The sequence below is a fragment of the Camponotus vicinus genome, unplaced genomic scaffold, assembly GCF_025532165.1.
Source record: "Camponotus vicinus isolate PSW18456_S1 unplaced genomic scaffold, iyCamVici1.0 SCAF_2, whole genome shotgun sequence".
Taxonomy (NCBI): domain Eukaryota; kingdom Metazoa; phylum Arthropoda; class Insecta; order Hymenoptera; family Formicidae; genus Camponotus; species Camponotus vicinus.
Genome location: NW_028141956.1, coordinates 12978758 through 13006739, shown reverse-complemented (window position 1 = coordinate 13006739; position 27982 = coordinate 12978758). Strand labels below are relative to the sequence as shown.

General features: G+C 43.7%; 1 protein-coding gene and 1 non-coding gene across 3 annotated transcripts in view; both read right to left on the bottom strand.

The window, feature by feature from the left end:
• Positions 1 to 27982, bottom strand: part of Wge (BAH domain and coiled-coil containing protein winged eye) — a 59355-nt gene that overhangs the window by 13368 nt on the left and 18005 nt on the right. The window contains exons 1-14 of one of the 2 annotated variants that reach the window (XM_083092568.1): positions 19891 to 20124; positions 18373 to 18403; positions 18278 to 18326; positions 14839 to 15132; positions 13679 to 14071; positions 13185 to 13415; positions 11013 to 11180; positions 8453 to 8698; positions 6310 to 6417; positions 6005 to 6226; positions 4435 to 4598; positions 3210 to 3863; positions 719 to 2952; positions 197 to 494 (exon numbers count right to left, since the gene is read on the bottom strand). In XM_083092568.1, the coding sequence (XP_082948694.1) occupies positions 197 to 494; positions 719 to 2952; positions 3210 to 3863; positions 4435 to 4598; positions 6005 to 6226; positions 6310 to 6417; positions 8453 to 8698; positions 11013 to 11180; positions 13185 to 13415; positions 13679 to 14071; positions 14839 to 15132; positions 18278 to 18326; positions 18373 to 18403; positions 19891 to 19988 (5190 nt within the window). In that variant the 5' untranslated portion in view covers positions 19989 to 20124. Of the gene's footprint in view, positions 1 to 196; positions 495 to 718; positions 2953 to 3209; positions 3864 to 4434; positions 4599 to 6004; positions 6227 to 6309; positions 6418 to 8452; positions 8699 to 11012; positions 11181 to 13184; positions 13416 to 13678; positions 14072 to 14838; positions 15133 to 18277; positions 18404 to 19890; positions 20125 to 27982 lie in introns of those variants that run through there. The other variant, XM_083092567.1, reaches the window with a different exon arrangement.
• Trnaf-gaa (transfer RNA phenylalanine (anticodon GAA)) lies at positions 19407 to 19479 on the bottom strand. The gene has a single exon. It is a non-coding gene; the product is annotated as a tRNA-Phe (tRNA).

The following is a 27982-nucleotide window of genomic DNA, read 5'->3' as shown; positions in this document are numbered from 1 at the left end:
TCTTTTTCTTTTTTCTTCTTTTCTACTTTATCTCTCTTTATTTTCGATACGATTTTCTCATCAATATTATATAGTGATGTATATATACTCGTATAAGAGTTAAGTAATGTATTCCAAATAAATCTCTTCCCATTCGTAAACAGGTATATAAAATTATCTCAAAGATACACAAGAATCTCGGTATTAATCTACGTACCGTTCCTGTACTTTTCTCGTCATCTTCCGGTATTACTTTGCTAGAACTAGGGACCGGCGATGTCACTGGCGGTACTGATATCGGGATGCTGGGTATGTTATCTAGAAGCTTTATGTGGCTCCTAGGCTCGTCGAGTTTCACAAGATTCACGTTACATCTCGGCATGGCCAGGACGGCTGAAGCTAATGGCGGAGGTGCGCCGTCCGGCAATTCCGATGATCTTGACGGCGATTTTTGCAATGGAGAGATCATGGGATCCATTGCGGGCGGCGGTGACGACAATATTCCGTGCTCGGAACTAAAAAAATCAATCAATAATTGAATTATTCGAATTGGAAACATCACAATTCGACGCTCTAATTTGATATTTAAATTAATGAGCTTTTGAAAGCAAGAGTTTGTCAAAAATTTCTTATTAAATTTACTGTAAACGATAATTGGTATCTCACATACAACTCTTTTCTATAGGATAGGATGATGCATATAAAGGATGCTACTGTACATTAAAAGTTTCGTGTTCACCTGGTCGAGGAGTGACTCTTCTTCCGCGGCCTGCCAAAGTTTTTCTTGTCGTCTTTCTTGGGGATCAGCTTGGAAAGCTCTCTTTGCGTCTCCCTGTACTGTCTCTGGATGTCAGCCATTCTGACTCTCATGTCTAGCTCGGTAGCATTCATATTTGGCCAGTCATCGTCATCGTTCTCGCAATTCCCTTTTTTGGCTATGAACTTCTTTGCCTCTAACTTAGTCCGTATGTTTTTATAATCATGGGTGTCTCTCTCTTCGATGGACGCTTTTCGATTTTCAATCTCATAACTCGCTGGCTGATCGGGAAGAATTTTCGACTCAAGCACTTCGTTTTCCGGCTCTGAAAAATCATTTTCTTTGCCAATCTTATCATTATGGACAACATTATTTTGTGAATTGACAGATATTTCATTTGAGGAAACTTGGAGATTTTTAATACACTTTGCGTCAGATTGATTGGAGTAACAATCCCTATCGAGAGATTGATCTTTCAAACTGGTGACAATTTTATTTGTGCTATTAATTTCCTTTTCAAAATCAAGGATACGTTTAATATCCTTCAATTTCAGAGGAACTCCTTCTTGCTGCCTTCCTGTGACTTCCGTCAGCTTGTCTTTTGATAAAGAAGCACCACACTTGATGTTCTCCCTTGATTTTGGAAGAGTTTCTTCCTGTGTGTTCATAATTTCCGTAGTCCTATCTTTGACGACGTCGTTACTAATTAAATCTTTCGATCTCTTTCGATGATTTTTCTCCTGCTGCCTTATCGTCCTATCCTCGACAATTTCGTCGTAATGAGTCGGCGACGATGCATTCTTATTAGTTTGCTCTTTGCAATCATCAAGTTTGGATCGTTTGGAATGATGCGAATCATCGATCTCGGCATGTTTTCTCTTGCTTCCGTCTTGCTCGGGATAATCTGGACCTCTGCCGAGATTCAACAATAACCTACCGGCTTGCGAAATCTCCTCCGAACTTTCCAAATTTAATTTCCGGGAGGCTTTGTCGTCCACTTCCATAATCTGTTCGGCTAATGCGCAGAGCAAGCCAAGAGAATTACCGACGTTATTATTATTGTTCTCACTCTGCTGACTCATTAGCTTGCCTCTAACAGGCGACTTTTCGACCGGTTCCGAATTTGGTTGCAGTTGTTTCAGTTGACCGACTCGTTGCTCTAATTGTTCGATGCTGTTTGATAATAACTGGAGACCGCTCACGTCAATAGCCGGTTTTTGTTGGCTTTGGATTCTGGATTTCACCTCCGAGGACGTGTCCTCGGGTTTGCAGGCTGTCTGTGGCTTTTCGATTGGCCGCACCTCGCGCCAGACGGTCTTGGGTTTGACATAGGCGGTGACTTCGGAGACGAGGTTCCTCTCGCGCTTAGTGAGCAGTTTCTTGTTGTCCTCGAGTGTCTTGATGTTGTTGTTATTGCTCCTGCTGTCGTTGTTGTTGTCGCCAAGCAAACATGTCTCGCCGGATATATTGCACGATCTGCTGCCATCATTCAAGTGTTTATCGTCCTTTATCAATGACGGATACTGTTCCGATTGATCTTGGACGTGCCGCTCCAACGTCATAGACTGCGACGAGGAGGACACCTCGACATCGACGCCACTCTCCAGGAAGTTTTGGTTCGATCTCAAGAAATGCAGTTTCTTTGGGATCGTCTCGGAATATCTGCGCGATTTCACACTCTCCATGTTTGATTTCTCATTGGATTCGTCGAACTTTTGCGCGGCGGGTAACGCCGCAGCTTCCTGCAGCGCCGCCGCGTTCTTCTTCAACTTCTCCACCACATTCTCGATACCTGGATGATGTGATTTTTCTACCGTGTGCCTCTTTGTCGTCTCCGGTAATAATTTCTCGCAGCTAGGCAATCTGACTTTCTCGCTGGTGGACGTCGGCTCGCACCGAGATGACTCGTAACACACCTCGTAGCCACTCTCGTCGGCCTCTTGCTTAACGACCACTTGTTGCGTGATCTCCTGATCGTCGCAATCGATATTGGGCATGTCGAAGGACTTTACTGTGATCTGAGGCCATACTTCACCGCTCGAGATGTCTCTTGTGACACTTTTGTCGCAACTCTCGCAATTGATTTTCGACGACTCTGTGGAATCGGCGGTGTTTGCCTTAGATCCGTTGAAGATTGGCGGCTCTAATGTCTTGGTGCACGTTTGACGATGAATTAGATTGACATTTTCCGCAGCATCAATGATTTTCGACTCGATCTAAAAGGTACGCGATATAATTCTAAATATTATACTAGAAAATATCAAAGCGATGAAACATGTATCTAATTTTGATTCGAAACATCAATAAAAAATTTAAATGTTTGAGTGTAAAATCGGTCAAGTAATATCATCAGAGTAGAAACTTTCGTCTACTTTATATTGATTGAAAAAAGAAACACTTTTATAATTTTTTTAAATATATGCATTTATATATTTGTCGAGATTAAGAAATAAACTTTGGATAAAGATTTTACCTCCATCTTTTCATCAATCTTGGGCTCTTGTGCAACATCCTCTTCGTCATTGGGATAACTATCGCGACAATCGCGTTGATCCACGCTGATATCTCTCCTCCTCGCGAAGAACTCCAAATTCTCGTGAAAGCTGTCGCAGTTCTCTTCGGTAATCTCAATGATCCTAGCACCGATCCTGCTGCCTCTGCTACCGCAGACTGGTGTCTTGTCGTCCTTGCTGCAGATCTCCTCGTCTGTCCGAGTATCGTGCTCGATCGCCTTGACGATCGCTTTACCGTCCTTTGTCGAGTACTTGGCGCAATCGGCCATGTTGATGATCGTGTTCTCAGCCTTGTCCACCTTGGCGACGATCCCGCAGACGGTCGGATTCACTGTAGTCGTGGTCGTCGTGATCCTGACGACGTTGCAGATCCTCTCCGTTGGCGGTGGCGGTGCCGCGATCTCGAAATTCCCCGGATTCAACTGGGACGCGGCCTGGCAAGGACTCGGATTCTGCTCCTGCTTCACGAGCGGTTCCTGCTTCTGCTCCTCGGTATCCTCGGGCGCGTCGGTCTGATTTGAGGCGTCCTGGACGCTAAACGACGATGGCTCGATCGCGCGAATAGTTGCCGGTATTTCCGGAGGTGGCGTCAGGTACGAGACCGGCGACGTGGCCTTTGCAAAAAAGGTATTTCCTTCTTATAGATTTTTTAGAAACATTTTGGAAATGTCAAGAGAATATTCTCTCTACATTTTTCTTTATATCTTCTAATTCTTCACGAGAACAAAAGTATCATAAGCAGAATAAAAAGATGTAAAATAAAATTTTTTTTAAATCTTGCACGATTTTATATGCTCTCTAATTCTTTCATGAATTAGTTAATTATTGTTCCATGAAAGCATCGAGAGTAATCTGTAAAATTCATTCTGCAAAACTAAAAGAGAAAGAGAGAATCTTTGAGTGAAAGGGAGAAAGGAGAAATAAAAAGAGAGAGGAAGAAAGAGAGAAACGGACAGGGGTGCAGCGGTGATTAAGTCAAGCTCCGGGCGCGGTCCAGCTATTCGCATAATGTGGAAACACTGCGGTACATTGTATTAGTCATCGGACGAGCCCGATTTGCATCAGACATCTGCATAGATATTGCGCCGGTCAGTTGGCGTAATAATTCACGCATGCATACACCGTTTTAGTATTGCTCCTAGATGTTTATAAACTCGTGTCGAAACACCTGAGAAACGCGCCTACCTGCGATCTGCAGTGCGTGGCAGGCTCCGCCTGGCTGATCTGCACCAGCGCCGGCGCCGGTGGATAGTAGTGCAACGTGGTGACCAGGGCCGCGTCCGGCACCAGGGCGCCGGTTACGGAAGTCATAGTCTGCAGTGCGGTCTTGGACGACTCGGTGGACGACGCTACATAATTGCATATGATGTAATATTTTGAATGTAATATTTTGAAGTTGATTCTCTCATCGCATCACCATCTGGTGTTCAATTATCACTCGTACATATATAGAGTGAGTCTCATAAAAAGTTTACCACATTTTTATTGGAAACCATTGGAAGGAAAAGACACTCGTTGTTAAAATTGTCAGAGAATCAAAGATTACTCAAGATCACTATAGTATGTTTCTCTATTTGCCTTACAATTTTGATAATTTTATGTCTTTCCCTTTATCTCTATCCATTTTTGAGAAAAAATGTGATGTTTTTAAACTTATATACAGAAATACAGATTCATTTATATACAGGGTGTATCTGAAATGATGCACTAAACTTTAGGAGCGTATTCTAGAGGTCAAAATAAGACTTTTTTTTCTTATGAACATGGGTCCGCAAATGAACCCCCCTCCAAGCTAAAATTCGAAAATGTGTGAAATTTACCAAACACCCATAACGCAAATTTATTTATCTCTCAAGAGAGGGTGATAGATAACGTCAAAACCTTTTTTTTTCTGAAATACAGCCAATTTTTAATTTTTTCCCCAAACTTTAGGGGCCTCTAGCTCGGGGGGGGGTTCATTTGCGGATCCATGTTCATAGGAAAAAAGTCTTATTTTGACCTCTAGAATACGCTCCTAAAGTTTAGTGCATCATTTCAGATACACCCTGTATATGCACTGAGAAAAATCGTTCGATTGTATCAATAAGACGTATATGATAGAAGACATTAAACCAAGCAGAATTTCTAGTTATCACAATGAGACTCGATTTTTTACAACTAGAACATTTAATAGACTTTATTACAAGGATTTGGTTAGCATTTTCTAGTTGGATCTATAAAAAACTTATTATTATATTAATTAAACATGGACACAGTAATAATACTTTTTTCAAAATTTAGTATTATTATCAAGAAAATTTGATAAATTTAATAGGAAGAAATTAATCATACTCATCTAATAATTCCTAAAGGGATTCTGATTCGTCCATTTTCCAACAGACATACTGGTTGAATCTACCAGATTTTTAATTAATGCAACCAAATTTTTTTTCAGTGTGTGTCTTTTTTTATTGGAAAGAAATAAATTAATTCGTGATGTGTAATAAAGCGTAATATAGGGGAATGAAAATTAATTTTGCTAAATTTTTGAAAGAAAAAAAATATATATATATATTTCTACTTTATGAATTAATTTATTTCCTCCTACTTTTCAAGAAAATTTTTCATTATATTTTCGCAAGAGATAAAACCAAGAGATATTTCCTATAGTTTACATCCGTCGTCACTAATGTCACTTTGAAAATAGAAATTTGTTTCCAAATCCAAAAATTTTGTTTCTCTCTATCGGAAAAACAATACATAAAAGTCTGCTCACTGATTATGGTGGTCGGACTGTTGCTGCATTCGGCCTCGATCTTGACGATCGGTAGCGCGCTTTGTTGCTTCCTCTTGCTCTCGGTCAGCACCAGCCGCGCGCCACCGATATCGCTCAGGAGCTGTATCGAGGGTGGCGGGGGCGGCAGCAGGAGCGGCGGCGGCGCGACGTTACTATTGTGATTGGAGTAATTCGGCCACACCACGGCCTGCTGCATTTGTTCTGTCGAAAGAAGAAATGCGAGAGTTGAGTCTCCCTCCCGTCGTCGACACTTGGGAATCGACATTTACGAAATGTTACGTTACCCGCAGCGTGAATAAGGATAACGTGTCCGGACGGATCGCGGACCAGCTGCAAACCACCCTGCAGCCCGGAGCCCATTTGTGGGAAGCCGACCGGCTCCGTTGGCATCGCTGTAAAAGCCAAATTAATTCCTCATTCGTGTATTAATTTCGATTGTCTCATGTGTATGTGCGTGTGTGTATGTGTGCTTTCGATTACATTTAATACACACTTTGAGCGCACGATGAACTTGACATAAAAGACCTAGAGGATTAGACTATCGTATTATTGTCCGAATGATCGTTATATAATTCTGTAAAATCCGGGATATAAAATAAAAAGATGTATATTATTACACCGTTACTACGATGCTATTATTATTGAGATATCGCGCAAAATTGGACTTGTATGTCTTAACGCGCGCATTTTCATCTCACAATCCGAGCGCTTAATCGAGCGGCGAATTAAATTAAACGGGTATGCGTGAATGATTTACGCGGTGCGAAAATACGCGCGCGCAAAACGGCAGATCGGATGGCGATGTAGTTCAGTTGGCGTTATTTAGGATAAATGTCACTCGGTCAGCGGGACCGGGGAGGGAGGTCAGAGCGCGAGGGGTGAATTCGATCCGAAATTGTATAGGGTCGCTCGTTAGTGGCCCGGTTAATCGCCCCGCGCTGACGGATGCGCGTAATACACGTCACGTGACGTTAATTAATTCGTACTTTTGTCCGCCGACGTGCTTCGTTTACGTCGCCAAAAATTTGGATGTCGCGCGAATTACGCAGCTTATTATTATAATCGTACCCGCGTAGCTCTCCTTCTTTTCTACGGACATTCCTATAATTATTTTTGCATATTTTTCGCTTTCTCTTCTCACCCCTTTTTTACGATTTTTTGCACTCTTTCAGTCTATGCGGTTTCATTTACTCTATATTTTATTTTATTATTTGTTAATATATTTTGCTGTATTTTCAGTGAAACATTATTTGTGCTTACATGTTATTCCTACAAAATTTCGACTATTACTAATTATTATTAATATAAAAATATTAGTATGAAAAAGAATCGAATGAACGTTGATAAAATTTTATATATAAATTATATATCACCATTATCGAAATTGCAAAGCTCACATTTTATCTACAATTTTTTAATCGTCACTTTAACATTCAAGTATTACGCCGTATCGCGATGATATCATATTAGAGATATGTAAATTTAGGTAATATTATTGCAAAACTCTGATCAAAGTAGAAAATAAGATATTCTTTTTTCGCATTATCTTTGATTTCGAGTGCTCATTCTGCGTATCGTCGCATATGTAAATATAATTTGCCAATGCTTCAAAGTTAAGAATCTTATCTTGAGAGATTATTTTATTCAATACGATAATGGCACAGAAAGCTGAATAAAACTAGGAATCATAATGATATAAAGGCATCCTTTTTAATTTTATTTCTACAGGATGTCTATTCAAATTTTGTAAAAGTCTCTGAAAATTCTCTAATTTTCAAGATTTTCTTTTATTTAAAATTCTAGGCAAAAAGAATTTTTTTAGACAGTTTTCGGGTGCAATTTTGTAAAAAGTTTTTTATTGTGTGCGCTTTTTAATGCTTTTCATTCTCATACGAAAGAAAATAAAAAAAAAACACTTAAATTTCAAATGCTAAATTTGAAAATATACTAGAAACAGCTGAATTACACCCTTTCATAAGATAAACATTTTTCACGTGCAAACATTTTTATTTTTTCATTACTAAAAATTACAATAAAAATATATATACTGCATATTCTATACTCTATATTAAAACATTGAATATATAAACAGTGATATAGATACATTTGTATATTTATAATATATTTTTTAAACACATATAACGCAATCTAACCAATTGATGGATTGGCGATTGCTCGCAGAACATAAGAAACAAAATGATCAAAGGGAGAAAAGTTTTTTTAAAATTTTCTCCGGCTTCCAATAAAATTCTGTAAAAAAATCCCTGAACAAAATTCCAGGCTCCCCATCTTTTCCAGCTAATAATACCTAGTAATAAACACCTTGCAGCTTCTACCTCCAAATGTATCATCTATTTAAAGGCTCGTACGTGGGAATGCTTCCGTGTATCGCTCATTATTCCCGATAACGATATTCGAACTACTCACCTGCGGCCGCTGCAGCCGGATACTGCCAGAGCGTGGGCGGCCACGTAGCGGCCGTGTCGGCCGCCGGTGCGCCGCCGATGCTGCCCAGGGTGGAATTCAGGCTGGAATTCAGACTGGAATTCAGGCTCAGCGAGGGCGCGAGCGCCCCGGAGGGAATGGCAGCCAGGTGGGCCGCACGATCCTCCCCTCCAGGCCCTCCGCAGTGCACCAGGGTGGTGCCGCCTACCGCCATGGCCGTGCTGGAGCCTGCAACGGGGACTCATCGTATCGGGGTTCGTCATCCACGAGGGGGTTGATCGACGAGGACAAGCCGCGCGCGCGACCAACGAAACTCCGGGGCCGCGAAACGGCCTCGTTCACCCTCTCCGTCGAGCGATTGTACGCGGACGAGTATATTGGGATATATATCCGGGATATTTCGCATTCGAGGAATATTGCATAAATCTGGCGCGCAATATTTTAGATCGCCTCGCGTGTACGAGCATCGTAAAATAATTTATGGCTTTTAATCATGATTATTTCCGTGGGTTTTAAACCGGACGCGATACGCATGTACAAATGTAAACTCTCGAGAATCATTTCATTTTTTTACCTTGATATATTTAATGTGTCGTTCTTACCTGTGAAAGGATACTGCCGTTATTACCGTTGTCCGAGGGTCTGTTATTTTTGCGACGATATTTCAAAAATAACATCGCGTTAATGGAAGGGCGAAAATTAATTTTCAATTTAAGAGATATCGACTATTTAATATAAACAATTTTCGTTTCTTTTAAACTTGTTTTTTGCAAAATAAAGACACTTTTGTTCAACAGACTCGAGCTATCGAAAGCAATTAAACTTTTTATTATTCCGAAGGTCCGATTGTTGCCGAGATCCGCTAATCTAAAGTACCTTTAACCGGGCGACTCGCGTATAGATCCGCCTCGTTGTTGCTGCGCGTGACACTAACGTGTCTCTAGATAGAATTCTAGGCAACAGTAATAGCGGCGATATCCTTTCGCGGTAAATTACGCTAGACAGTGCAGTAGGCAGGATTACTCCTTCTTCGACGCTGATATCGAAGACGTTCAGCGCGGGAAAAGCTCGATAAGGATCGTGTGATCGATTTTAAAACCGTTCGCGACAAACGATACTTCGATGCACGCCAGCAAACCTAAGCGAGCCCTCTTTAATTTTCGCTTTAGGATTGAAGCTTGCACGTAATCGCGTTACAAGGACATGCTGCATAATTGGACACCGTATATATCGCAAACTTTCGAAAGGGATACTTGTTGAAAAATTTATTTTCAAGGTATTTTGATATTTTTCCGCGCGCAAAGTTGTCATCCAAAGAATGACAGTGTTTCACAAAGGACCCCGCGGAATCCTGATGGAAAATAGCTTTCGGTCAAATGTTTCGAAACTTTGCAAAAAGATAGTTCTCAACATGTAGATTAAAAGTGTCCATGGGCATGAAGCTCTAAAAATTCGAGATTTTCAGCTACAGCCATCCAAAGTGGTAGATTTTTGAATTTCTGCAGCATATTCCAAAGTTCGACAACGGTAGCTTATCTTAGTTGGGTGAGGTTTTACAAAAAAGTAGTAAGTACAAAAGTTTTGTAGAAACAAAAAAAGCAAAAAAGGCAAAAAAAAAACAAAAAAGTAACTCTGCCATTGACAGTTCCAAGCCTGTATTTAAAAAGAGGAGGATAAAATAACAAATACATGTATATATTTTCAATCTGTCATACACACACACAATTAAGGCAGTCTACTTAGCACAAAAAATCATAAATCAGATAGTCTTGATAATTCTCATGCTTCCTACATGCCTATGTTTCTTAAACTTTGAGGACTTATAACTTTCACTTTCCCCAACGTAAAAAGCTTTTCATAGGGTGTTTTGGAAAGCTTTCGACCGCAACTATACAAATATGCAATCAAAAAAGTGCGAAGCTCTAGCCCAAAAATCAACCTTATTGGTTCAAACTCCTTCAAAAATCTATCACTTTGGATGGCTGTAGCTGAAAATCTCGAATTTTTAGAGCTTCATGCCCATGGACACTTTTAATCTACATGTTGAGAACTATCTTTTTGCAAAGTTTCGAAACATTTGACCGAAAGCCATTTTCCATAAGGATTCCGCGGGGTCCTTTGCGAGGCGCTACGCGATTAGTGAAAATATAAATGGGACAAGAATGACAAAAACGTCATAATTCGATACCAATTTAGTCGCATGAATCTTTGAAGAAGCGATCATACTTTCGAAGACAATCGCGCGAAATGCAAATTACATCTCACGAATAATTTCACAGATGTGGCAGATGAACACGTTTACTTAAATGCAACGATACTCGAACAAAATTCATATTTTTACAAAGATATTGTATTAAATATTTACCACATTTCCATTTTTTCGCGATGAGTAAAATTCTATATACGCTTTTTCATACTCACATAAATCGCTTTATCGAATTTTATTTTACGTTACGAACGGGAGGATACTTTGAACGTAATCGCTCGCGACCCCGGGTTCGGGAAGAGAGTTTCGCAAATCCCGAAGAAGCGGGAGACTCACCCAGACCGTCCGGCTGGAAATGATGATAGCTCGTGGCGTGATGCGACGTGTGATGACTTAGGGACACGTTGCGCATAGACGTCGAAGTCTCCTGATGTTGCAACCGCTGTCTCGCCACAGCGATGCCGACCGGTATGCCACCGGCAGCCGCGTTCGAGACCGCTATCCCTGAAACGATTAAGGAAATCGCGCGTGAGAATCTACGGGAGACACGATCCCGCACGAGGCCGCAAACCGCCCGATGCCCTCGTCTTCGACGCCGCTCGTCAGGTTTGCGCGAGATAAAGACGGATTCCGCGATCCTAGAAAGAACCCCTTCTCTCCTCGCGAGGGACATCGGGGTGAACGGGATCGATCTATCGTGAGTTTGCACAAATCACACATTTTTCATTCCTTGATTCGACGCGTTTCTGAGCAGAGATTAAGGAGAGAGGTGGCTTTTAACTTGAAAGAATGTGAGCTACCTCGGGAGTCGGGGCTGTTGTAGACGCGTAAAAAAATATCCATCATTGCGAATAAGCGTGGAGATTATTGTCGGCTCGATAATTTAGAAAAATGAGGACTTTGGCTCGTAATTAAAAGCAAACGGTTCACATCTCGATACAGAAATTGCTCTCGAGCGGGGCAATATTTCCAATCGAACTTTCGATTCACGCGTGTTTTATATCTGATGTGCATTCGTTTAAATCACCAGATCGTCCCATTCCCTTCCGCCGATTGGTCTTTTCGCGAAATACTTGTCGCGCGTTTCACCGAGAGGCAATTATACCTCGAAACACTCATTTGTATACATACGTGTATATATTTTAATCATCGCGTCCTTTAAGTCTCCCTCATTCACCCTTTCGTCCGCTTTGGACGAGCCTCGACATTTTTACTTTGGAGAAAGGAGGACCGCGTCGCGATTCATCGACGCGCTCGAAAGTGCATTCATTTAAATCGTCAACTCGATCTCGCCCCCCCTCCTCGTCTCACCTTCCTCCTTTTCTTCCTGCCACCTCGTCGTCCCGGGCGGCCTTCGACGTTACGCTCGCATGACGTAACACGTGCGGGCATCACGCACGCACCCGAGAACCGGTGCGAGAGCGCGAATGTGTCGGGACCGGCCAGGAGGAGAGAGGGTCGAGACTCTTTCGAACCACGCCTTGTGTTTGCGTCGCCATGCGTGCCACGCACCTCCTACTTTAACGAGACTATCTGCCTCTGTTTCTCTTTTTTCTCTCCTTTTCCCTCTCCTCCTCTCGTCTCGCCTCCTCCTCGTTCTTTTCCTCTCGTCGTCTCGCTCGCGAATCAACCGACCGGTCCTCTCGCGCGATCTCGTCTCGCACCGTCTCTCTCTCTCTCTCTCTCTCTTTCTTCCTTTCTCGCTCTCCCTCGTCCTCTCTCTCCCTCCGCGCTCCCTCGACGTTTGCGCACCTATCGAAAAAAGCGCCGCGCTCAAGGCGCGACGAATTTCCGCGTGGTCGATGAAAAATACGATTACGTCGATTCGAACGTATTTTCGACAGATAAGAGCCTTGTGTTTACGCGGATGGCGCAAACAGCCGCGATCATCGCAAACCGGCGAACGGCGATGAACAACGCAATTATCTTTGATGTTGTAATCGCATCTTATTCATGTATCTCAATCAAGATTTAAAAAATATCACGTCATCTATAAACTATGGCTACGAGAAATGTGATTACGTCGATTCGGATTACGTTTGAATCTCGGAGTAAATTGACGACGACGTTAATTATATCTCTCGTGATTTTCAAAATATCTCGTATTTCAAACACGCGTACGTGAAAGATCTATTAAGTTGCTATATCGACAATTATCCGTATGATTGTCGAGAAACGCGATTACGTCTTCGATACCGAGGATATATTTTTACTTGTTGAGCGCAATCTTTTATCGCGCGATTATTACGATTCGATTGCGGCCCGTCTTGTCCGCGAGCTATCTCGATATATTGATGTAAATATAATGCACGATTTTCATCGCGCATCTGCCGCTAATGATACGATATTGTCGCGCGATACTCGGATACGTAAAGAGAACCAGACGGCTCGACAAAGACACGCGATAAACTCGATACCTCTTCTACGGCAATTAACTCGGACTAGGGTTCTCGGAAGCATCGCTCCGCATATGAATAACCGACTCTTTTCCATACGATAAGCACTTACCGTTCTCGGACTTGGGTGGAACGGGCTCGATCTTGACGGAGGTGGTGGTGGCGTGTAGGGACGTGGAAACCTCGGCGACTTGGCACGGCACCGAAGCCAGGGGTTCCCTCTTGACCGTCAGGCTGGCACCGTTATTGTTGGCACCCGCGTTACCGTCCTGCCCGTTCCAAGACGAGGCGACAGGTAGCGTCCTGCTGCATCCCACGTCGGAATGCACCACTTTCGTCTTGCCTGGAATTGGTCGTTTTCCAGATCGTTAGTCGCGAAAGTATAATCGAGAGCCTCTGCAATTCAGTTTGCTCTAACAAGAAATCTAGAATTCCAAGAAGAATGAAAAGTTGAAAGTTCAACGAACCAAAGTAGCTTCAGAGGGACTAGAGAAGGATTAAAATCCAAGGTCTGGATATGTGAAGAGAGAAAAAATGAAAGATTACAGAAATCCAAAAGAAAAGCTCAGGCTGATGCAAAGATCAAGATTCAGCGGATTTTCGTACCGTTGCTGTTTCTGCAGTGGCACGAGGCTGACGTCCTGGTCGATTTGTTCTCCAGCTTCACCGGTTGGCCTTGACTGGGCAGAAAGGCCTCCCGTTTCTTCGTGATCGCTTGAACGGCGGCGGCCTGGACGGCCTGACCAGTAGCAGCGCCGTGAACCAGCATGCCGCTGGTCGTGCTGCTGGTGTTGGTCAGGCACGACGAGTTGCCCGAGTTGACGGTGACGTTGCATCCCGTCGCGCCTATCGGCGGTTGGTACTCCTGCAAAAGAACGCCCGTCGTCGACGCGACGCCGTTGGCCGAGTTGGGCGACGAGAAGCTGTTGATGGTCAGCGTCGGCGCGCCGCCGGTCACCAGGGACAGCTGGGGCGAGAACGCGTTCTGATGAAGGCCGCCTTTCGCCGAATGCGGAACACAAGAAACCCCGCGATTATTGTCGAGGCGTGAATTATCGCGTTGCGACGACGTACAACGAGAGACCGGCCGCGCTCTCTCCAATCGTGACAATTTACGCGCGTTTCCGCAGCGCTCGATATCATGCCGATAATGCGAGATAATTCGAAATGGCAGAATGGGGAAAGAGAGAGGGAGCATTTCCGCGTCGTTGCGGCGGAAAAACTCGCCTCGATACCGTTTTTCAGGCTCTCTCCCGGATGCTTTCTCCGCGCGGAAAGTGCCACGAGGTGTATGGGAAGAATCGCTAAGCGAGCAAAGAAATGAGATGGCTATCTCTGTGCGAGAGATTTTAATTTGTCCCCCTTATATCAGTTCCATTTCTTCGCTTCGCTTATCAGATTCCGCTGATTAGATTCAAATTCTGACTAATATAAGATGAGAAACTTGTAGAATGCGATTTGTAATTCCAATCATTCTCGATAACATTATGAAATCAGAGATGTACTCATTGTATTATACTTGATATTATTTACCGTGTGAATCTCTTCGTGTCTATTGCATAACAACATTTTACAATTGCTTTTCGTTTGTAGTAAACTATACATGTACACTACAGTAATTAAAAAAATTACCCACAAGAGATGTCATTTCTCTCGTGTTGGCAACAGAAAGAATTTTCACATTGTTCATTTCAGAAAGGAATCTTTCACATTGGCTCCGTGACATCCTCCGAATCCCCTTATCAGGGCGACAAACGTTCTCTTACCGTGATGCAGATGGTGAAGCCCGGTGAGGTTGAGGGTGTGCTGGGTGTGCTGCGTATGCTGGGCGTGATGGAGGCTACCGGCCACGTTAACGCCGACACCCTGTAGACTCAGGGCCTGCTGGCCCGCGGCCGCGGCCGCGGCCGCGGGCGCCAGGTTCGCCAAGTTTTTCGCCAGCAGCTCCAGCTGCGTCACGGGCACGGGGCTGTAGGGCGATCCCGGCGGGGGCGTGGGAGCGCCCCAGGTGTAGCCACCCACCCCGACCCCGACCGCCGCGGAAAACACGCTCTCTGAAACTGGAGAATCCGCCGTCGCCGATTAATCGACCCGCCTTACCGCGAACGAACGATAAGCGTCCGCTGTTTCGTCCTCTCTCTCCCCCCCCCCCCCCCCGCGAATGGAAAAGATACGGTATTTCGCGATTCTAGATCGCAGTCCACTCGACGATACGTGTCGATCCGTTCGACACTTTTGCGTACGCGTTTTCAGAATGTTTTTTCAGAATATGATATCTCTCGTTGCGTAGCATAAAATTTTCTTTACTTGTGTAATAACACGTGTAGTCTCTGAAATATTTAAATTTTCGCAGAAAAATAGTGTCTAATGAAAAAACATGGAAAACTTGAAATTTTCGGGAAACTTTTTGTACCTGGAAAATTAGGAAATTCTTATGGAATTTTAATGGGACTTGGAAAATTGTTAAAAAAAACTGATAATTTTGCTTCCATACTGCAAGTATCGACAATTGATAAGCAATATATTTAAAGTATACACACATTTTTATCTCTGTATTAAATGTCTCGATACATTGAATATGTAATATACATTCTTTATTTTAATTCTTAGTGATAAAAAATGAAAATATTATGCGAGTGAAAAATATTTATCTTACGAAAATTATTCAATTTTTTTCAGTACATTCAGTAAATCTAACATTTGAGTAACTTGGTGATTTTGCGTTTTTCTTTTATTTGAGAACAAAGACATCAGAAAACGCATACAATGAAAATCTTATTTTAAAGAGATAACGCAAAAAATTTTTTAAATATTCTCTTTATCTGGAGTTTTTAACAAAATACCCGAGAGACAAGATTTCAGGAGATTTGAGAAATTTTTCAGATAATTTCTTACAAGACTTACTATATATTAGTAGGTACCTTGAAAAAAGAAAACTTGTTATTTTCAATTATTAATCAAATACGCGAGAGAGAGAGAGAGATTTAAAAATTTATAAAATACGAGTATCTCTCGAAATAAATACTTTGATCCCATATTTCATTAATAATTAAAATTCCATATTTTATCGATAATTACTCTAACCGAATATTTTATCGATAATTAGCTAACTGCAGTTTGCGAAAAAAAAAAAGAATATAGTGCTGGAATAGAGCGGATATTAGTATTTTTAAATCCGCGTTTCGCAGGGAAAACGCATTATTCTCGCGAGAGAAAGAGAAAGAGAGAGAGAGAGAAAGAGAGAGAGAGAACGCGACGTTCCATCAGAGCGCGCGGCAGCGCGATATATCTTCGGCAGCGCGCTGCGCCATCGCTAGGACTATTGATTTTATCTAAATGCGGATACGTATCTGCCTATGCAAATTAACGTGTGTGAAAAATACTTTGATATCTGCAACCATGTGTACGGAATTGACTGCCGTTAGCGGACAATGTCGGAAATGTCAATCTCTTAAAGATGCATTTTGTCAAAATTTCGCATCTACATCTGTCTCAAAAATATCCGAATTAGTGCTCTATGGACAATGCGAGTGCTATTGAAAAATGATGGGTAATTATTCAAAGTCTATCCATTTGAAGAAATGCATTCTTTGCTTGATCTCAAAAAGCTTCTGATAACATCTCTTCTTGTTTTCTAACATTGAAAATTGCCTCGAATTCGATTGATCAGTCTTTTGAATTTCAGAAATCGTATTAAAACGTTATTCTTTCAGCTTCTGTTTAAATTTCGGAAATAAAAAGTACTGAAAGTGTGTTAAACCGTTTGAATCAAAAAAAGCAACGAGCATTGTTTTCGATTGTTGCACTCGAACTTTTTTCGATGTCGGCTCTTGTTTCTGTTTCTAAATTAAGCTTTGACGCTTTGTCGGGGTCTTATTGAATCACTTTGAGCGTCTTCGAAAATAATTTTTTAATTAAACGCAACATTTAACATTTGTTCTTTGATCCATTATCGTTTTTTTCGACAAACATTAATACTTTAACAATTAATATTTTCATTTTTCTTGTTATAACAAAGTAAAATAGCGCAGCTAAACTTAAGAATTATAACTGTAGTATTAGGAAAAAGAGCTACTTGTCATTTTAACAGATGGTCCTGTTTGTCGAACAATAGGTCGGGTATTTTTGGGACGGACCGTGTATATCTGCGATTCTTTTCTTGTCAGGTTCGACTTTATACTTACTTGTCCTTTCTGCATCCCAACGAAGCGTGAAAAATAACGTTGAAAATTAGAAATTGCAAAGTGAAATCTTTACCGGAGGGGAAAAAGTCGTTTCGAGATTTATGGAAGACTCGAAATTTCGCCAGCATCGATTAGCGATGCAAGTTTTATATATAAATATAGCGTCTTTTCGAAAAGCGACGCAAAAATCTTTCGCCGGTCGAGTCTCTCCAAACTCACAATAGAGCAATTATGCAATTAAAAGCTCGCAAGAGGACTCGGAGAGAGAGATTGAAGAAAAATGCGCGCACCTAAATAGAATTGCCGCGTGTCCGGTTGTCGCGTAGACCGTTTCCCCTGCCTCGCGCATCCCTCTTCTTCCTCAGAATCTGCTCAGGCCCTAACAACCTCATTGTCCGAGGTGTAACCCAAAACGCGGGTTTCGTAAACCGACGTGGTGGTAAAGTAGACGAGCGGCAGATTCGGGAGAAAGAGAGAAAAGGCGACACGCAGGGACCCGGAGGGTCGATTCCCCTCCTCCCTCTCGGAATCTTGTCGAAAATGGAATCTCCGGTGAGATTTCAATTATCCGAGGGAGGCTCGAGCCGTCTTGTCGCCAAAAACGGTCGGGAAAATCGCGAGGATGGCCAAGTCCGATCTAAAAGTGATTCCTAATCGATTCCTTCGATCAAACGTTCTTTGATCTTTTGCGGTTCTTTATCGAGATCTACTTTCATGATATTTATATTGTTGATTTTTATAACATATATAATCGAGAAAATACATATTTATGGAAAATATTGATGTTTAGACACGTTTTAATGGAGGAGAAAACATGTTTGCGAAAATTTACAGGGGATCAATCTCGAATATTTTCGATTATTTTACATTTTGCAGGACGGCAACACAATTCTTGACGCACGATTCCTTCCCGAATTTTTGCGTAAAGCGCATAAAACGCGTTCGCGCGGCAAGAAATGTGTAAACGACGCGCGGCCTTGAAAGAAAACGAATCGGAGAGAGGAAGTCGTTGTAAACTTACCCTTGTGCGTCGTCGCGTGATAAGCCCGTGCTGGCGTCGGTTGCCCGGGGGTGGCAGGAGTAGCGGCGACGTAACTGCCCCCGCCACCCCCTGGGAATAACGAGTACAGTCCGTAGCGGTTCGCACCTATAACATCATTAAGATATCGGAGAGTTTATAATTAATCCAGGCCAAATAATTCAACGACACGCGACAAAGTCACGATCGAGAGACACCTAAATCTCGATTCGATTACGTAAACTGTATCCCCGAGAGACGCATTAAAACTATGTAAAAATGGAATATAAAATCTTCTAATTGACATGACTGATATCTCTGTTCCCTAAACATCCCATGAAAAACATAACTCGTTTTTTCCTCATTCCCCGGATATACAACTATTATGGAATAAAGGACAGGAAAGATTCGATATTTCGCTTCTCTTTTTTTTCTCTGCGTAATATTTGATTCAACATGTGCTAAATAAAAATATGTGTCGATTTATCTTTTCATGTCTATTGTTAACGCCTTGTTTTATATGATTAAACTATGAGTTTTCTGCATCAATCATATTTTGATATATACAATTTTTATTCGGGTGTAACAATATTTCTACCGTCTTGTGTGTATTTTTAATTGCCATATGCAAAAAGATAATCGGAATTTCATCTTTAATTTCCGTATGAATCGCTATGGATGTTGCAAAATGATTGCCAATGCACATGGTATGTATAAATAATACATATAAAAATTATCATAAAATTATTAAAAGCGACACATATTAGCATAAAATCCGCCCCTCATTAAAATTTATGCTAATTTGAAGATAGACTAATTTGGAAAACAAATAACTCATTATTTATACGACAATCATAAAAATGCTTATAATAATGTTTCCTCCAATTGTCAACGAATGATAATCAATAATCTGAGTAAATGCACATTGATTTAGGTCAAGTATAATATATAAATGTTATATAACATACAGCTAGTGGTTACACCAAGTTATACCGAACGTGAACGTTAATGTAACGAGAAAAAAAAAGATTAATATTTGCTAAATATTTTAAAACTTTATAAAAGGAGAACATTGTATCTCTCTGACGTTTCTATAAAAAAAAATATTACAAAAAATAAAAAAAAAATTCTTTGCCGAAACCCGGGATTGAACCGGGGACATTTAGATCTTCAGTCTAACGCTCTCCCAACTGAGCTATTTCGGCACACGATAATTGTAACGTACAACTTAAATTCGAGTTATCGAGTAGATAAAGCGTGATAAGCTTGTTACATGTCAAGCGTGAACGACCTCCGATCAATAGCGAATATTACATAACGTATCGTAAAAAAAAAAAATACAAAGTATGGAGCATTTTTCATCTAGCTTACGACAAGATGCTCTTTTCGTAGCGAAATCAAACGCATTTATTTTTTGCATTTTCGTGAATATTTAATATCAAAAAATTCGCTGATATTGAGAGGAAAGAACAAAGAATAAGGAAGGTGCGAGTTTCATCGATACATCTTACTCGAGTGAGAATTCTCTCGGAGCTTAATCTCCGGATTGTTACGCCGCCGCGAGATAATAACAATAATTGATACACACATACATGTATAAACGACGTAATGCGAACCTTGATTGTGAGCGGGCGCAGGCGTAGCGGCCAGGGGTGGTATGCCCTGGGCCTGTTGATTGGGAACCTGATTGGGCTGCGCAGGTGCTAAAGGCCATAGGGTCGTTGTAGCGGCGGCGGTGCCAGTTGTCGTCTGCTGCGCCCGTGCCACCGTGTCCCCCACGGGACGATCGCCGGCCACGGTCCCACCTTGGGCCACGGGAGGGACCAACATCGAACCACCCCCTCCCGAGGCTGCAATCAGGGTATCGAGAAAAAATGCACGGCATTAATCTCAATTTCAAGTTGGAGAGAACGGATGAGCGACAGGGACATGGCGATCTTAATTTCGAGCGAGTCCCAATCGGACGACGATACTTATCGGCCAGTTGAAAATAAAGACTCTTGATTGGTCAATCGTGCTGGTTACCCTAGGCACCGGTCGATACGAGTGGTGCGTCCAATCGGGAATGTGCGCAATCGGGACGATCCCCTAAATTTTAATCGAGCTGCTTCTCTCCTCGAGTCCTCGAAAGATTTTCCGTTGTTATTCGCGTCGCATGACATTTTCACATCTCGTCAACTTTGAAATATTCCGACGAGGAGCTCGAGTTTCGAAGCAAAATCTCGTTTGAAAAATAAGATCGATTCGCAAGAAACTTTGGTGGAGATATTGCTTCGACGTTTCGAGTAATGGGAGAAGGTATCGGTTACAAATTGAACAAAGAGTCATTAGTGCTATGATTAGCCGTTCCCGGACACCCCGTAGATGCATGCGTAGCAGACCGTAGTCGATGCCTATAAATTCTCCTAGAGTCTGCGGTAGAAAATAACGTATCGGCTGAGATACGAGGCGAGAAATTACTTATACTTTTAAATTATCGAGTTAAAAATATCGATGCCATACTATATCAAAGTATCGATACTGCGATATCGCGGTATTTCGAGTCGAGAGAGTGGCCTCGCGTGGAGGGAAAAGTCAACTCGAAAAAGGATCGAGAATCAAAAAAAGAAGGAAAAAAAGGAGAGAAGCGTGAGAAAGAGACAGCGGATGGAAAATGGAGATTGAAGAAAGAGAAACGAGGGTGAGGGGAAGGTAGCAAAACGCAAAAGAGGCCGAAACGAAGAATATAGAACGGTATCAATGAGCTAAAGGAGGAGCACGAGAAGGCGCATACGAGGAGAAGGACGAGGGAAAGGAGGAAGGGAATTCCGTTTCGAAGCGGCGGGTGGATTAGGTCGGAAGGAACAGTGGAAGGGTGCGAGGTAGGAAAGGGTAGCAACAGGTCGGCAAGCATAATGTAGTCTCTTAGAGATATACAGGGTGACGCGTCCAAGGGTGTACGCGTGACAATCATCGTAGATCGATACATCCGGCCTCGGGATCACGGGCTTGGTATTTGGCTTTGTTTTTAATAAAGGAATAGTTTTATTTTCTCAGAGTAAAAAGTGTAAATTGAGCAGTCTTTAAAAGAGATCGATCCTTCTTTGGTTCGATTTAACACCGAAATTTTTAACCTTCTTTCAGCTTTTAAAATTAGTTATACACCAGACTTAGTCTTGAGAAAATCAGATTAATCGATGCAGAAACAGACATAAATTTCGTGCTCTTAGGAATGTGTCAGGAATGCAAACGGTTGATTAAAATCAGCTCTTACCTTCTCCACGAGAAAGAAATCTACAATGGTACGAGATTTATCGTTAGATTGAATTGCAAAACACGATTGAATCATGTCGTTTACATGAAACATCTCTCGTCGAAGCGCGTCGATTCTAATTAATAAATTTTCATCTACGATGGACAGCTTTTGGGACAAAAGTACACCGATACACCGAAACGCGAGATGCAATACGCAATTGTATTTATTACATCGCGGAGTAAAAGTTTGGCGCCGCCAAAGATTAATTTCCGGCAACGCCTACGACACAATGTAATGACGTAACCGGCCGCATTAGCGGGAACGTAATGAATATCACGCGCCATTTTCATAAGAAACGTAGCGACGGCGGGAGAGAATTATACAGTCGAGTTACACGAGTACAAAGTTAATCGCGATCCTTGACGCGCCCTCGCGTGCGCTCGGTCATGCGTGCACGCACGCGCTTACGCATAAACCGCTTACGCGGAGAATCGCACGCACTCGCCCTCGATCTCGCCGCGTGCAATAACGATTAACCGCCAATAACCTGTCAATCCGCAGGTATACATCGTGCCGTGGAGGAATACACGTGGCGTGGCACTCGCCGATAGCCGCGCGAATTATTATGATCGACCAGCTCTCTCTCTCTCTCTTTCTCTCTCTCTCTCTGAATGCGTACAATAGAATATTTCGGTGGCGAATGCAGAGATTTAGATTCGGACGATCTTTTTTATACGTCATGCACGTGATTGAAAATCATCGATTTATCTTTCGCTTTATCCAGATGCGTGCGCGAATAAATCGTCAGTACGGAAAAAATATGTCGACGACGCGGGATATAAAAGTGGCGGTGACGTTCTTCCTGGAGAGATTTTTTTTTAAATAACCAACTACGGTTCCGGACTTTTCTGTTCAGAGTCGATTTTTCCTCGACGGAAACGGGATGGGATATTCAAAAATTGATAAGCGATCGAAAATAAAAGCTACTCGTAACTCGTGCCGATAAAGCACCATCTGACGTAAGCCCGTAGGAACTTATCTCGCCTACCGCTCGATCGCGCGCCGTAGAAATCTGGTCGCGTGTTTTACAAACACCCCGTACGTACGTGTCGGCGTGCGATAAATAAATGGTGATGACGAAAAAGTCGACGACGCGCGAGGGGAGGCAGAGACGCGGGGAGAGGAGTACGCGTTCCGAAGGAGGCGAGGTCTCGACAACGGCCTAATTTTTCATTTCCATCGCTCCCGCCGCCAGCAGCGGAGCGAACGACGGGGGGGGGGGGAGGAGGGAAAAGGGGGAGAGGCGGGCGGAGAGGGGAATGCAAGAGAGAAGGAAGAACAGGTTTCCAGGTCGATAGGGTACCTAACGCGGGGCCCTACGAGCCCTGCGCGTCTACCTGACGACGCGCGGGGCCCTCTCCACGCGGAGGGAAAATGGTGAACAGGTGCTCGTAAAAATCTGACACCTCCGACTTTTCTTGTTCGCCCCCTCCCCCTCCCCTCTCCCTCCCCGCCACCCCCCCGGTTCCCCATCCCATCGACGGGACGAATTACCGGGTCGGGACTATCGCGAGTCTCTCTCCTCCTTGGCACGACTCTGATTACGTCGCGATCAGCGGGAATCTCGCTCTTCAACTTCCGCCTTTTTTTTTTTTTTCGTTCGACGCGCGCGGCTGGTGCGCTATCGCCCGATCGCCGGCGTACGCGAGGAAACCTAATTTCGTTATGAATATTTGACGACGCGCGGATGTAAATATTCGCCGTTTCGATAATTCCAAGGAATCACACAATCGCAAGAGTGATTATACCAAAGTGTCCGATATCTCGAAGCGGCGAAACAAGGCAAACAGACTTTACAATCTTTCCTTCTTTTTGTTTCTTATTCCTCTTTATTATACATGATGGATATTGTTAGAGAATCGAAGAACGCGATCGCTTTCTTCTCCATCTTTCCGAGATGGATTATTTCGCTTCCTGCCTATTTCTCCGAAATTCTCCCGCGGGATCTAGAGACACGCACGCGTCGCTCTCTCTCTCTCTCTCTCTCTCCCCCTCTCAAGATCTCCACTTCTTTTTCCGATTGTTAGTCATCAACTATTCCAACAATCGCTCGTTATCTACCGCGCAAGAATGATCGAAAAGCGATCGCCAACGCCTGATTTCCGATAGTCCGTCAAAACTCAACCCCGCGAACCACGCGGATGAGGGTTAAGGAGTCTCCCCTCTCTCCCCCTCCTCTCTCTCTCTCTCTCTCTCTCTCGCTCATGTGTGCGCGAGTCAGGGGTCGTGCACGCTCCGCTCCGCCGTCGGTGGGTCGATATATGCAGCCCAGGCGACGGGGAAGAGGGTAGCCAGGATTCCCGCGCGCGCCACCCTCCCTTCCCCCTTCCCCTCGCCCCCGCGCCACCCCCTCCCTCCCCCCGCCCCGCGCGACATGACAGGGGCGACCGAGCCGAGCCGGCTGTCATTTCCACATACAGCCCCGCGCTATTCCGAGGACCGAAATTTCCGATCTTTAACAACGCGCCGCGCAAAAGACGGCGTTTTTCCGCTTCGCGGAATCCGCAATCTCTTTCGCGCGATCGAGAGAATTTTTCGCTCTCTTCAAGAAACCGACGAGCGAAATCGAGATTTATAGGATTCGCGATCCGACATTCGTTTCCTCGACTCGATTCGAGAATATCGATCGTCGTGACGTTGAAAGAGATGCAAATCGAGTATTTTCGCGTCGTTCGCGCCGCGAACCTCTCTCGTTTAACTCTTCGTCTGGAAATTATTCCGGGATGATTAGAAACGCGTTTCTCGAGACGCGGCCACGTTCGTTCGTGCGGCTATAAACCAAGATCCGAGAGGCCGAATCCTGAAGGCCTCTTTAAGCCTCTTCAGAGAAGGCCCGAGAGTAGAGGAGGCTCGGTTCGAGAGGACAGGTTCTTCGTCCTTGTTCGATGCCGCGTCTCACCTACACCCATGCTTTGGCTCCTTCGTCCGTCTTTCTTTCTCTCTCTCTTTCTCTCTCTCTCTCTCTCTCTCTCTCTCTCGACCCGCGGGCTCCTGCGTTCGCTGATAGTGCTCGCTCACCGTCCGGACACCTGGCTGGCCGAGCGAACCGAATCTCTCGAACACGCAGGAATTTTTCCTGCCTCCTATCTTTCTGTCATAAGATAACGAAGCTTGTGGCGTAGCTCATTGTAGTCACAGATTCAAGGACTCGAATTATTTTCTTCAAAAAATCAATTTTTTTCGTTTCAACAAAAGACTGATCAAGTCACAAATTAAATGGCGAATCTAATGAAACGTAATGATGAGCACGATCGAAAACTCTCCTAGTCGTAAACAAAATGAGAACCTCGAGCTAGAAAAAAGAAAAAGGGAGGAAAGAGAGAGAAGCAGCGAGTTTCAAAGAAGACGGAAAAGGAAGACAGGAAGCTAAGGAAAGGGACCGCGATAGTGGACGATGGAGGGGGACCGAAGGACGAAGAAGAGGCAACGTGGCGAGAGAGGCAGCAGAGCCGGAGGGGGAGACGAAAGACGAAAAGAGAAGAAAGAAACTCTCGCTTAGAAGATGGGCAGAAAGAGATAGAGGGAGGAACTCTTTCCACGCGAGAAGACCAAAGTCGAAGAGAAGAGGATCGAGAGATCAACGGCGAACGAGCGACGTGGGAGAAGGACAGGTATAGGACGAGGATTTTAAGCTAGGCGCAGCATTCCAGGACCCGACCAGGTTCCTTTTCTCATCCCTTTCCTAGAATCAGGGTCAGCGTTAAGAGACGCCCCGTGATGCTGCGTGATCGATGTGATTTTGTGCGTTCGAGTGTTACTCTTTACTCGCCGCGTTTACGTTTGTCATCGCGTAAAGAGAGGTGTCTTCATCGACGCGGAAGACAAAAGAGATATAGTCGTGTCCTCAGGAAGCGCTTATGGTGTCCATTTCTGTAAACGTCCAAAGTTTCACGCGTGACTCTGTCTTTAGTTTCACGCTTGTTATTAGTCATGACGTGCCATTTGAGCAACAATCTAATACCTTTAGATGAAGCGTTGGCGTTAGATCGTACCTCGATATTTTAACTTAACTATTACTGAGGCACTCATTGGGCCTGTTCTTTTTAGCTGCACTGCTGCACTAGTGCAATTAGTTAGAGTGAAAGAAAGTATGTTTGTCTCTTTCCAACTTATTGCACTAGTGCAGCAATACAGCTAAAAAGAACAGACCCATAATCATACATTTTCTTGGGAATTATCATATTCGGATATCGAGAAATTTCTCTTCATTAAGAGACATTAAAGATTTTATCTTATCTCGACGAATATACAGGAATTCGAGCGGAAAGTAAAGTCGTCGATCGTTTGCGAGTGTCGCAACTCGGAGACAACGCAAATGTTATTTATACACGTATGACGCGACAATATCCAAGTGTCGGTATTGGACGAAATTGCGCGTCTAAGGGTTAATCGTATACGCGAGCCATGCCAGGAGAGGTCGGAAAAACTGCGCGGCGAAGGATAGTTCGCTCGTCCTAGCTATTTGCATTCGAGGCCGGCTTTAAAGGGACGAGAAAGTGGACGTCGTTCCGGAATTTCGCACGCTTTTCCATTTATACTCTCACGAGCCGTCGAGGATCAAGGATCAAGGATCCATCCGTGCGATTTTCCCGAGCGTAACTTTCACCCGAACGCAGGGGAAGAAGAGAGAGGAGGGAAGCGGAGAACAGAGAGGGAGTTTGTTCATCCGTTGCCAGCGATTATCCGGAGTCTCTCTCGCTCGTTTTTAAAGATATCCGGCGATGCAAACTCGTCCAAACTAAATGGCAGCTCTTGGATCAATCGGAAATCTGCTCGGGTACTGAAACTCGCTGTAATTGCTCCCTATCAAAGTGAACGAGCAGAGAGATCCGCAATTCCGGTGGGAATGCGCTTAGTTTATTTTTACAAAACGAGAGTGACATCACCCCTCTAGTTTCCGCTAATATCGTCTACATATATATATTTTTTCTCTCTCTTTGTTTTTGAAAGCTAGCTCGAACCTGGACCTCGCCAGACCCAAAAGTGCGCGCATCGTCCTGCACCTACTATTTTTACACCGCGTTATCCATCCACGCGATAGTCGGCCTATGCGAAAAGTCACGAAAAGCTTTGTGTTTTCGGCGACTATGGCAAACAAAGTGCGCCCGAGGAGGACTACGGGGCTTCCCGGGGCAGGTCGCTAGGCAACTAGGCGCCCCACCATCGCCCGCGGTGCCGCGTTCACGGGGTGTACCCGAATTAAATGACTCCACACCCCGCGTTCTCTTCCTTCTTCGTTTCCCTCGAACCCGTGGAAGATTCCTGTTCGCGTTAGATGCGTAATCGCGCGAAATTACTCCGGATCTTGCGACGTTGACCATTAATCGATCGACTGTCGCTTTGTTAGCTTGGCCGCTCGAGTCGAAAATTAAGGAGGAGGCAAAAAATTAAATATCAAAGTATCATGAATAAATCGGATAAATCGATGTACCGATAGAGATTGTTGGTCGCAATCTATTGTGATCTGTTTGGAGTACGATTGCACTTGGTTCGCTCGCTTCTTCAACGTTCCAACGACGGCAAGGGACTTCGTATACATAGCTAGCCTTGCGTGTGTTGATCATAAAATGGCTATAACGACGGGGAAGCCATCAGTTAGCGTGTACGGTAATGAGGATAATGTCTGCGTTAGAGTTCTGCGGACGCGTCGGGAAACGATGTTGAGAAAAGCGAAATCAGGGTGCAATCGCAAAGTTGCAATATTTCTCTCTCTCTCTCTTTTCGTCGATAATATTTTATCCTGTCGAGGAACTTTTCCAAACTTGTACTTTCGGGAGAAAATCGAGGACGGGAAGCGATGAAATTTTTGTCGATTCTTGCCAAATGGCGCGGCCTTTTTTCTCTGGTTCCGCGGGGTCGACCGTCTTTCCCCGAAGACGAGAATGCACTGAAAAGTGGCAAGAATCAAGAATGCGGTGCTTAGGAAAAAATGAGGAGAGAGGCTGCGCGAACGAATGGCGCGCGCGTGCGCCATTTTGAAAGTATACCGCAAGTTGAGAAACGCAATCTTTTATACCTTTTTTCAGACTACGCGACGCACCCATATCGCGCTCACGTACGCGCGTATTTTTTTTAAATTCGTCACATTTGCATTTCTTTGTATCTGTCGTTATCGGCAGGTCATATTTTCCTCATTGTCCAGATTTACTCGGCTACTCGTTGCGTAAAGTGGCCCCCAACTTGGACCAACTTGGTTTCGTCGCGATAGCGTTGGCCTAACTCCGTTCTAGCCGCGCTTGGTTAAGACCAATCGAACAAGTCGGTCTATGTTTCACGTTTCGGTACGACGTAGCCTTGGCACCAAGCAGGCGCAAGAGCAAGAGCGAGAGAGCAAGAGAGAGAGAGAGAGATCGCGGTGTCAAGTTTCGGCGGGGTTCCGCCAGTACAATCACACGTTAATGGTTAATTCTGGC